This window comes from Lissotriton vulgaris, chromosome 1_1 (genome assembly GCF_964263255.1).
Source record: "Lissotriton vulgaris chromosome 1_1, aLisVul1.2, whole genome shotgun sequence".
Lineage (NCBI taxonomy): Eukaryota > Metazoa > Chordata > Amphibia > Caudata > Salamandridae > Lissotriton > Lissotriton vulgaris.
Genome location: NC_141685.1, coordinates 1,561,664,407 through 1,561,677,165, shown reverse-complemented (window position 1 = coordinate 1,561,677,165; position 12,759 = coordinate 1,561,664,407). Strand labels below are relative to the sequence as shown.

Below are 12,759 nucleotides of genomic sequence, written 5' to 3'. Positions count from 1 at the left end.
ATTTTGCTGACTGTGTGTACAACAAATGTTTTACACTGTCCTCTGTACTGCCCTACTGCTCGACCAAGCTACCACTTTTGAGAGTAAGGTCAGCCCTGACTTTAACCTCTGTTATACCTCAGGCGTTGGTGGCCTCTATACACACTGCACCTTACTTTGGTCCAGTACCTATAGAGCCACTTTCTCACACCATTTGTGTAAACCACTGCGGAATGTCCCTATTTGAATTCAGCAAAATCACAAAGTGAAGTGACCAAGATTGCACTGGTACCTACATTTCCTACTGCAGAATAACTTCTCTTTTTAAACTGCTGCACTGGCTTCTTATACAAGCCACAATATATGTTCAAGTGTTCTGCTTCGTATCGTTTGATTGGTTTTGTGAAGAATAATTATTTTCTTATCTCTTTTAGGAGGCGTGAACGATCAAGAGAAAGGGACCACAGCAGGTCAAGAGAGAAGAGCAGACGTCACAAATCCAGAAGTCGAGATCGTCATGAAGACTATTACCGTGAGAGAAGCAGAGAACGTGAGCGGCACCGGGATCGAGAAAGAGATAGGGACAGAGAGCGGGATCGAGAAAGAGAATATCGGCACCGTTAACATAGGTGGGTAGCTTATGATTTCTCCACGCATTTTGTCTTGTTAACATTAACTACTTTAGTTTTATCAAATCCTCAGCAAATACTGCAAGTCCATGGTTATGGTATTGCCATCACACACAATCTACATCTGCTGTGGTAAGTATTGCAGGTAATCATTTGATAATGTTTTATAGATTTACAGTTTTTGCATAATTTTCTGTTCCTTTTCGGTATTTTGATTAAGCACTTAAAGAAATGCTAGTAAAGCCATTGGTTTCTAAAGTAATTTTTATTTTATAGGCGAGTCTGTTATTGAACTAGGTGAAAGCTGAGGGGTTACAGCAAAAGTGTCTTGAGGGATTTATAACGGGAAACAAATTAAGGAAAGGGTTTAATTTGTTGGGTCATTTGAAATCTGGGCATGATTTCCATACTCTTTGTTTGGGTTGAGTATGCCTGAATGGATGGTTGTTTGGAAAGTAGAGAATTACCTTTTCCTTAGAAATCTAGTGTTTGGTGTTGAATTCCTACAATATGGCACTGTTTTTTTAAGATGGTCTCCTTGCTGGATAGATTTGCCTCTATGCAATGATTTGAATCCACCTTGGCACTGAAACCGTGCTTTATAATGTTATGCAAGTAACCAAACACCATTTTCTTGTAAGTTTTTCACATCTATTATACAGTATTGCCACTGTTTACACTCTTGGCTTTTCTGAAGCTGCTGCCATTTGACTATGAATAGAGTGTACAATTGAAGTAATAGTGTCATTTGTGAGCTAGCCAGACTACAGCAAGCAAAACCTTACTTTAATGTAAAGCTTGATTGGTGGAGCTGAAGTCCTGTGACCTGACCTTGATAATACACACTTAATTTTCTGACAGTTCCTTAAATCATTAACTTGCAGCACTTTCCAGTTTTCAATCTAAATGTACAACACATAAGAAAAAATGTAATCTGTGCTGAACGTTTTGTTTGCCATCCCCTGGTGGTATAATTTGGACAACCAACGGGAATTTCTTTTTTAATTCTTTTTATTTTTTTAATTTTTAGTTTCATAGTTTGTTTTTAATTTTAATTATTTTTTCCTGCAAGCTTTCCTAAAGGTGGACTTTCTCAGACTTTTTGGGTCTTGAAACATTTGAAAGCAATTTTCTTATAAAATAAAAAAACAAAAAACTCTGTCTTAAAATGTTTTATTATGTAGAGTTAAAAACTAGCTTAGTTAGGCTCAAGGGAGAGTAAGAGGTTACAGGATCATATGCTGTCATGTTCTCCAAGAGGAGTGCCAAGTTGTTTGTGTGCACTTAAATGTTCCAGAATAGAGGTTGAACAGTTAATGCTTACTTATAGAAGTGAACAGAGTACAACATTTCCAGCACAATATAACACAATTAAGTCCTGATTCGAATGTCCTGTTAATTTAGAAAAAGGAAAAAACTTTGCGAAGAGTTGAGCCCAGCTAACTCTAAAATATGCTCAAATAAGGGATAGTAGTCTCAACACCTTCAAAGGGAAATTCGAGCCTGATGGTAACCCTTCTGGCACGAATGAGTTGGGTGATGCAAGCTCTCCAGTGTTTGCACCTTTATACCTGCCCAAGTGAAGTAATGGAACAGATTGCCAGCATTTAAATCTCTTTGTTGGTCCAGGCCGGAAGCCAGAGCCAATTGGAGGGTTCATGTGTTTTGGCTCCTTCAGTAATGAAAGTCAACCCTGTTGTTCTAATGTGTAGATGTTGTACACATCTGATCTCAGTCTCCCCAGTCTAGCTTGTTTGGACTGGCACCTATGTATATTGAGCTCAGGCTCAACCCTTTGTCTGCTCCTGTTGTCATGGGAAGTGGACCACACAGAAAAGAGGGGATGACGGAGTTTCACAATGGCAGAGAAAACCTACTCTGAGTAAAGATGATGGGCCAGTAACCTCCATTCACCCTACTGGTAATGCTGTGTTGGAAATAAGTAATGCATAAAAAAGAGCTATGAAGCCATTAAACTAGATGCTGGTTTCACACCAGAAGAGATCTTAACCCCCAAGATTTTTCAACCCCAAAGGAAAGTGTAACTCTAAGGAGACGATGCAGAACACCAGAGGGTGGTCATGTCCGAGGTGAACAGTTCTCTCATTGAAGCATAATATTTTTGCAGCGTGAATCTTTCTGGATTCACTATGCTGTGCATTATTCCGCGGTCTAGTGGTTTGGTCCGGAATCTTAGTCTTTTCTTTCTTTATTTTATTTTTTTGTAGCCCAGGTGGGCGTCAACGTTCCACCTTCCGGTGTACTTCCTGTGACGTCAGCACTCTTCCTGCGGAAGCTCCCACCTTTGGGCGCCATCTTCAGATTCTTTTTTTCCGCCATTGGGTCTGGATCGTCACCGAGAAGCTCCAGAGTTTTTGGAGGAAAGAAGACAAAAAAGAAGAATTTTACATGGAAAAGATTGAAGACACCGAGGAACAAGATCACCAAGCCGGGACGACTAAGAAGGAGGAGAACTACAAGAACTTTGACTTCCAACAGAGAATGCGCACACAGGGGGCTCCCTGAGCTCAGGAATGGACAAGACACCTTTTAAATTCTGCTGTAACTGCCACCACAAATACGCGCAGAAGGACCAGCACCCGGTTTGCAACCTCTGCCTACGGGTCGAACACAAGAGCAAGGACTGCAACGCCTGCTCAGTCTAAACCCCGAACACCCTCCGGGTTAGAGAGAGACAGAGAAGAGACAACTGCAGCATGCAAGGCAAAGGCCAACCCCCGTCGCTTCGGGACTTGGGCCTCTCCAGCGACGACAAGGACAACATCGCCAAGGGACCAGATGACTACACGGTCGTAGAGACCGATAAGAAAACATCTAAAGAGGTAGGAGAAACCCCCAACAGACTCTCAAAAACCTGAGTCAGACTCTCGAAAAACTGAGTCTAAGTCCTTGAAGCGAGCACTGGCACTGAAAATCTCGACGGCCGCAGCTGCATCCGAGGACAAACAGCCCAGCGGATCCTTTGAAAAGGACTCCCAGGCTGCGAAGACCGGCAAAAAGCAAAGGTCGTCTAAGCACGTCCCCGAATAGGACCGCTCGACTTCGAAAGAGAAGAACCCGAAGTTGCTTCGATGTTGACGACTACGTCGAAGAGATCGGCTGAAAGGCTCGACGCCGAACAGGCCGTCGAGCTGGAGAGAAAGAAGAGAAGGCTCGAGGCCGAAATGGAAAACATCCTGCAAAGGAAGAGAGTTCGACGAGAACATTAAAAAAAAAAAAAAAAGTTTCACGATTCCGTCGAAAATGCCGCAGACGATTGATGTAATACAAGAGGAGGAGGAGTTTGACGCCGAAGAACTGCCGAAAACTCCAGAGCCCCAGGAACACCTAGAGGAAGAGGGTCTATACTACGAGGACGACTATGACCAGCGAAAAAGTTTCGGCTCAGCATCCTCGATGGCACAGGACCTGGAGTGGCAGGACCTAGACACCGAAAGAGCCCGTGGAGACGTACCCTTCGAGGCCTTTGCTGCCAGATGACATTGGGACCTACAACATGGTCATCAGGAACGCAGCAATTGCTTATGAAGTCAAACTGGAGGAGGAAAAGCCAAAGGCATGCTTTCTCTTAGAGACCCTGCTCCCCACTCAAACAAGGAGTCAATTCCTTCCCATGCTTCGAGTGTCCTTGACCAAGGGAAGGAGGCGTTCAAAGACCCAGTGACCTGCAGGTCTGTCACGCCTAGGACGGAGAAGAAGTACAAGCACTCCTCTAAGGACCCTCCCTACATCCAAGGATCTGTCACGGCGGACTCCATTATTGCGGCAGCAGCCAGGAAGAGGGCAAATGTTCCAACATCAGGCCCACCACCGGACAAAGAAAGTAGGAGGATGGACCTAACTGGGAGGAATATAGAGAGGAATGCAGCAGTACACTGGCGCATGGCAAACTCCAATGCCCTGCTAAACAGACACCAGTACGAGCATTGGGAAGAGGTCGGACAGCTGCTCAAGCACCTCCCCGAGGAATACCAACAAAGAGCGTGACACCTGGTGGAGGAAGGCAAAAATATAGCAAATGCTTGCCTGAAAACATCATTGGATGGGGCTGACACATCCAGCAGGCTGATGATGATCGGAGTCACAGAAAGAAGACCTGCCTGGCTGAGGATCTCCGGCTTCAAGCCGGAAGTACAGAGCAACATTCTGAGCACCCCTTTCAATGGAGAAACACTGTTCGGGGCACCGGTGGATGAAAAACTCACCCAGCTCAAGAAAGAAAACGAAACTGCAAGGTCCATGGGTGCCTTGAAATTCAGGGGAATGAGAAGAGGTACCCCGACGCGAAGGCCTAATGGGAAAGGGGGAAACCAGCCAGGAACGTCAACCAAACATTCCAGCAGACCTACCAGGGCGAGAATCAAGCACAGCAGGGCCAGCAAAAACAAACCTGGCAATACCAGCCCTGGGGCCAGTCCTTTCGTGGGAGGGTGAATGGACGAGGGCAGACCATAAGAGGGGGCCAGCAACCCACCTCAAAGTGACTCCACAACACCAAGCGTGCCCATCCAGAAAACACCTCTATGAGAGGGGCACAACAAAGTCAACAGAAAAGGGTTACATGGACTAAAGATCAATGAGCATCTAACACCAGTAGGAGGCAGACTTAAACACTTCTTCCAGGAATGGAAGAAAATAACTACAGACAAATGGATACTAAACATCATACAGTTTGGTGGTTTCTTTTCTAGGTCTATGCAGTAACCAAACAGAAAACCAAGGAGAAAGGCGCACTCAGCAAAAGAAGTAGAGCTACTCCTAGAAGAGGCACAAGAACTCCTCCAAAAGGAAGCCATCAAACCAGTTCCACTGAGAGATAGAAACAAGGGAGTGTACTCAAACTATTTCCTAGTACCAAAGGTGGACGAAACGCTGACGCACATCCTGGATCTAAGGTTCCTAAACAAATACATAAAGACACAGAAATTCAAAATGACATCCCTACAAGAGGTCATTCCTCAAATAATGGACGGAGACTTCATGGCCACCATAGACCTTAAAGATGCCTACATACACATTCCCATGAACGGGCAGCACAAACATTTACTAAGATTTACCATCAACAAAGAACACTACCAGTTCACAACCCTAGCCTTCGGACTAAAATCCGCACCATGGGTCTTCACCAAATGTCTCGCTGCTGTGGCGGCGCACCTGCGGAGGGAAGGGATTTATGTATAGCCTTACCTCGACGACTGGCTAATAAAAGCAAGTTTCCACAGGACATGCAAGGAACACGCGCAGGGGGTCACAGAAACACTGACAGATCTGGGATTCTCCATGCACTGGGGGAAATCCTCAATGGAACCAGAGCAAGTGGAATTTTCCTAGGGGCCCAGAGCAACACCATACAGAGCAAGGTGTTCCCCAGTGACAAGAGAACACTTGCCCTGTTGAAGGAGACATACCACTACCAGAGGGGGGAGCTCTGACAGTGAGGACAGCGAGCAAGATGATGTCGTCCTGCATACACCTTGTCCCCAATGTATGGGTCTACATGAGACCATTTCAGGAATGGCTGCAACAACAATGGTAACAAGCTACAGGAAGTTGGGAAGATCTAGTGGTTGTAACACACGCAGTGCAGGAGGAGATAACGTGGTGGAACAAGAAGAACTTAACAATGGGACAGCCTTTAACACCGCCAACCCTAACAGTGACCATCACCACAGACGCATCCCAAAGGGGATGGGGAGCACACATGAACAAGCTCAAGGTGAGGGGTCTGTGGACTCCAGCAGATGCGATCAGACACATCAACTACCTGGAACTAAAGACCGTGCTCCTCGCCCTGAAGGCCTTCCAGAAACAACTGTACAACTAGAGAGTGTTGATACAAATAGACAACACAACAACGATGTTCTACATCAACAAACAGGGAGGAACACAATCAGTCGCACTATCCAACCTAGCGCAGGAAATATGGAGATGGGCCATCCCACTCAAAATAGACCTACTAGCCTACACCTACCAGGAAATGACAATATGGAAGCAGACAGGCTCAGCAGACAGACATCCGCGTTCCACGAGTGGTAACTCAATGCACAAGAAACGCACAAGCTATTCAGGAGGTGGGGAACACCAACAATAGACCTATTTGCAACACCCCAGAATGCAAAATGCAGACACTTCGCATCCAGGCAACCAGAGGAACAATCCCAGGTGAATGCCCTATGGATACGCTTGTCAAACATTTGCCTATGCTTTTCCCCCCCGTTACCACTGATACACAGGGTACGCAGCAAGTGCAGAACCAGCAACATTATTTACAACAAGGGGTGGTGAGGGACAGAGTCTCTGAATTAAACAGAATACTCTCACCCAGTCAAGAGATCAGGGCTAGATCCAACACCGTTTTTTAGCTCACTGCACCATCCCAGTTTCAGAACCTGGCTGTATGCAAATTAGTCTGTTCCTGTCCCAGTGCATGATGGGAACAGGGCAAACCAAACTACAAAAGCCAATTCTTACACTGGGAAGGAAACAAGCTACCGGGGACCGGTTTCTGGCATTTCAGCCTCTTCGGCCCGGCTTGCTTGAATCCTGATGGTGCAATGAGCAAGGGACTCACATCTGAGTATACCCTTCCACGCTTAGGGTGGACAAAAATATTTACAACAAGGGGTGGTGAGGGACAGAGTCTCTGAATTAAACAGAATACTCTCACCCAGTCAAGAGATCAGGGCTAGATCCAACACCGTTTTTTAGCTCACTGCACCATCCCAGTTTCAGAACCTGGCTGTATGCAAATTAGTCTGTTCCTGTCCCAGTGCATGATGGGAACAGGGCAAACCAAACTACAAAAGCCAATTCTTACACTGGGAAGGTAACAAGCTACCGGGGACCGGTTTCTGGCATTTCAGCCTCTTCGGCCCGGCTTGCTTGAATCCTGATGGTGCAATGAGCAAGGGACTCACATCTGAGTATACCCTTCCACGCTTAGGGTGGACAAAAATATTTACAACAAGGGGTGGTGAGGGACAGAGTCTCTGAATTAAACAGAATACTCTCACCCAGTCAAGAGATCAGGGCTAGATCCAACACCGTTTTTTAGCTCACTGCACCATCCCAGTTTCAGAACCTGGCTGTATGCAAATTAGTCTGTTCCTGTCCCAGTGCATGATGGGAACAGGGCAAACCAAACTACAAAAGCCAATTCTTACACTGGGAAGGAAACAAGCTACCGGGGACCGGTTTCTGGCATTTCAGCCTCTTCGGCCCGGCTTGCTTGAATCCTGATGGTGCAATGAGCAAGGGACTCACATCTGAGTATACCCTTCCACGCTTAGGGTGGACAAAAATATTTACTTTTCTAAATCGTTTTTGGCCACTATAGGTGTGGCAGGGTATACTCAGACATGAGTCCCTTTCTCACTGCTCCATCAGGATTCAAGCAAGCCGGGCCGAAGAAGGCTGAAATGCCAGAAACCGGTCCCTGGTAGCTTGTCTCCTTTCTGGTGAAGAATTGGCTTGGTAGTTCAGTCTGCCCTGTTCCCATGATGCACTGGGCCAGGGACAGACTGATTTGCATATAGCCAGGTTCTGAGCTGGGATGGGGCAGTGAGATAAATAACGGTGATGGATCAAGCCCTGATCTTTGGACTGGGTAAGAGTGGTCTGTTTAACTCAGACACTCTGTTCATCACCACCCCCTTTTCTAAATCGTTTTTGGCCACTATAGGTGTGGCAGGGTATACTCAGACATGAGTCCCTTTCTCACTGCTCCATCAGGATTCAAGCAAGCCGGGCCGAAGAAGGCTGAAATGCCAGAAACCGGTCCCTGGTAGCTTGTCTCCTTTCTGGTGAAGAATTGGCTTGGTAGTTCAGTCTGCCCTGTTCCCATGATGCACTGGGCCAGGGACAGACTGATTTGCATATAGCCAGGTTCTGAGCTGGGATGGGGCAGTGAGATAAATAACGGTGATGGATCAAGCCCTGATCTTTGGACTGGGTAAGAGTGGTCTGTTTAACTCAGACACTCTGTTCATCACCACCCCCTTTTCTAAATCGTTTTTGGCCACTATAGGTGTGGCAGGGTATACTCAGACATGAGTCCCTTTCTCACTGCTCCATCAGGATTCAAGCAAGCCGGGCCGAAGAAGGCTGAAATGCCAGAAACCGGTCCCTGGTAGCTTGTCTCCTTTCTGGTGAAGAATTGGCTTGGTAGTTCAGTCTGCCCTGTTCCCATGATGCACTGGGCCAGGGACAGACTGATTTGCATATAGCCAGGTTCTGAGCTGGGATGGGGCAGTGAGATAAATAACGGTGATGGATCAAGCCCTGATCTTTGGACTGGGTAAGAGTGGTCTGTTTAACTCAGACACTCTGTTCATCACCACCCCCTTTTCTAAATCGTTTTTGGCCACTATAGGTGTGGCAGGGTATACTCAGACATGAGTCCCTTTCTCACTGCTCCATCAGGATTCAAGCAAGCCGGGCCGAAGAAGGCTGAAATGCCAGAAACCGGTCCCTGGTAGCTTGTCTCCTTTCTGGTGAAGAATTGGCTTGGTAGTTCAGTCTGCCCTGTTCCCATGATGCACTGGGCCAGGGACAGACTGATTTGCATATAGCCAGGTTCTGAGCTGGGATGGGGCAGTGAGATAAATAACGGTGATGGATCAAGCCCTGATCTTTGGACTGGGTAAGAGTGGTCTGTTTAACTCAGACACTCTGTTCATCACCACCCCCTTTTCTAAATCGTTTTTGGCCACTATAGGTGTGGCAGGGTATACTCAGACATGAGTCCCTTTCTCACTGCTCCATCAGGATTCAAGCAAGCCGGGCCGAAGAAGGCTGAAATGCCAGAAACCGGTCCCTGGTAGCTTGTCTCCTTTCTGGTGAAGAATTGGCTTGGTAGTTCAGTCTGCCCTGTTCCCATGATGCACTGGGCCAGGGACAGACTGATTTGCATATAGCCAGGTTCTGAGCTGGGATGGGGCAGTGAGATAAATAACGGTGATGGATCAAGCCCTGATCTTTGGACTGGGTAAGAGTGGTCTGTTTAACTCAGACACTCTGTTCATCACCACCCCCTTTTCTAAATCGTTTTTGGCCACTATAGGTGTGGCAGGGTATACTCAGACATGAGTCCCTTTCTCACTGCTCCATCAGGATTCAAGCAAGCCGGGCCGAAGAAGGCTGAAATGCCAGAAACCGGTCCCTGGTAGCTTGTCTCCTTTCTGGTGAAGAATTGGCTTGGTAGTTCAGTCTGCCCTGTTCCCATGATGCACTGGGCCAGGGACAGACTGATTTGCATATAGCCAGGTTCTGAGCTGGGATGGGGCAGTGAGATAAATAACGGTGATGGATCAAGCCCTGATCTTTGGACTGGGTAAGAGTGGTCTGTTTAACTCAGACACTCTGTTCATCACCACCCCCTTTTCTAAATCGTTTTTGGCCACTATAGGTGTGGCAGGGTATACTCAGACATGAGTCCCTTTCTCACTGCTCCATCAGGATTCAAGCAAGCCGGGCCGAAGAAGGCTGAAATGCCAGAAACCGGTCCCTGGTAGCTTGTCTCCTTTCTGGTGAAGAATTGGCTTGGTAGTTCAGTCTGCCCTGTTCCCATGATGCACTGGGCCAGGGACAGACTGATTTGCATATAGCCAGGTTCTGAGCTGGGATGGGGCAGTGAGATAAATAACGGTGATGGATCAAGCCCTGATCTTTGGACTGGGTAAGAGTGGTCTGTTTAACTCAGACACTCTGTTCATCACCACCCCCTTTTCTGAACCAGCAACATGACACTGATCCTGGTGGCACCACAGTAGGCCAGGCAGACCTGGTACTCCCAGATAATGGAAATGGCACAGGGACCACCCCACAAATTCGGGAAAAGAAGACTTACTCTCCAGGCAAAACGGAGAGGTACTACACCCAGAGCCAGAGAGCCTCAGCCTAGCTGCATGGTTCCTGAAGCCATAGAGTTTGCACACCCAAGACTACCGGAGAGCACGCTGCGGGTGCTACGGGAGGCAAGGAGACCTACCACACGAAGGTGCTATGTGGCAAAATGGAAAAGGATCACACAATGGTGCAGCAAGGAAAAGCTACACAAGATGACAAGGGAATCAACGGTGCTAAAATATCTAACACATCTGCTGAAAGCAAAACTTAAGTTCATCCTCACTAAGGGTACACCTAGCAGCGATAGTAGCCTACACAAGAGGAGAGACAGGAAAGAGCTTCTTTACATCACAAGTAGTTGAGATTCTTGGAAGGGGCAAAAAGTATCGCACCACCTAAGAGGATGTCGCCACGGGCATGGAACCTTAATTTGGTCCTAACCGAGCTTATGTCCGCGCCTTTTGAACCCATTCATAAGGCCTCACTACAAATGCTCACAATGAAGACAGCCTTTCTGGTGGCAATCACCTCTCTGCGCAGGGTAAGCGAGCTGCAAGCGCTGACGCTACAAGAACCCTACATCCAAATACACAATGACAGGGTGGTAATGAGAACGGACCCACACTTTATGCCAAAGGTGGTGTCAAGGTTTCACATGAACCAAACAATACAGATACCAAGCTTCTTTAGGAAACAGTCAACAATCGCAGATAGAAGGGCAGTAATGCATTACATGGAAAGAACACAGGAAGACAAAGCAGTTCTTTGTGTCCTTTGCAACCAGTTTCCTGGGTAAACCAGTAGCAAAAGGCACCATAGTACGATGGATCGCACAGACTACAATTCTGCTACAGGGCAAGAACTAAAGGGGGGGGGGACAAGCCCACTCCACAAGAAAGAAGGGAGCAACAATAGTCTTCCTGGCTAACACACCCATTCAAGACATATGCCTGGCGGCAATATGGGCTTCAGTGTACACGTTCACTAAGCACTACTGCTTAGATATACAAATTAACAAGGAAGCACAAGTAGGACAGAAGGTGCTTTAATATATATTCAACAACCAACGCTCATCTTCCACCCAGCTGCCACAATCGTAACAAACCGCTACAAAGTCTATGCACAGCATAATGAATCCAGTCGTTTTGCAGCTTGAAGATCTTTCTGGATTCACTAGCGAACCCACCCACCTCCGCCAGAAAGATGAGGCAGGAGAAGAAGGTGGAAACACAAGGTATAAAGTACAAACAGACACTTTAACCCCTTGCTCGCGGCTGGAATTCTGCGTCTGTGCGGCATATTCCGATCGCGGGCGTTGTCATGATGGCCGGGAGCCGTCATCAGCACACGAGCACTGTGTGCCATGACGGCTCCTGGCCGTCATCAGCACGCAAGGGGTTAAAGGACAAAGTGATAAATCATTTACTTGGAGGAAGAACTTGTAAACATTGCCAAGGATTCACGAACAGAACACAAAAACAAGAAAAAAGAATCCGAAGATGGTGCCCAAAGGTGGGAGCTTCCACAGGAAGCGTGCCTGCATCACAGGAAGTACACCAGAAGGTGGGACGTCGACACCCACCTGGGCTACAAAAAAAGAAAAAGAAAGACTACGATTCTGGACCCAACCACTAGACCATGGAATAATGCAGAGCAGTGTGAATCCAGAAAGATCTTCAAGCTGCAAAACTACACCGACAGGTAAGGAACTATGACTTCCTTCAGCTCCCCCAACAGCATATCACTCCTGTATGGGGGAGATTAACACAGTTCCTACCTGTCTGGAATTCCATCACAACAGACAAGTTGGTAAGACAGATTATCCAGTATGGTTACTGCCTAGAGCTCACAGCTACCCCTCCAAATATACCACCCAGACAGCGTCCAATGCCCACAGAACATCTAATGCTGCTCCAACAAGCGGTTCTCTCATTGCTACAAAAAGATGCAATAGAGCTAGTTCCATTGCAACATCAAGGAACAGGGGTCTACTCACTCTACTTCCTAATACCCAAAAAGGATGGGACACTAAGACCAATTCTAGTATATACACTCAGATCATTTTCACATGGTCACTTTACAACAAGTGCTCCCATTACTGCAACAGGGCGATTTCCTCACTACACTAGACCTCAAAGATGCCTACTTTCACATTCCCATACATCATTCTCACAGGAAGTATCTCAGGTTTGTGCTAGAAGGGCATCACTATCAATTCAAAGTCCTTCCATTCGGGGTCACAACTGCACCAAGAGTGTTCACAAAGTACCTAGCAGTTGTAGCA

At 46.9% G+C, this 12,759-nt stretch overlaps 1 protein-coding gene across 4 annotated transcripts in view; it reads left to right on the top strand.

Moving 5' to 3' along the window:
• Nucleotides 1-12,759, top strand: part of CPSF6 (cleavage and polyadenylation specific factor 6) — a 392,748-nt gene that overhangs the window by 338,183 nt on the left and 41,806 nt on the right. For all 4 annotated transcript variants that reach the window (XM_086918040.1, XM_086918046.1, XM_086918044.1 and 1 more), the window contains one exon: nt 414-608. In XM_086918040.1, coding sequence (XP_086774166.1) covers nt 414-603 — 190 coding nt within the window. In that variant the 3' untranslated portion in view covers nt 604-608. The remainder of the gene's footprint in view (nt 1-413; nt 609-12,759) is intronic.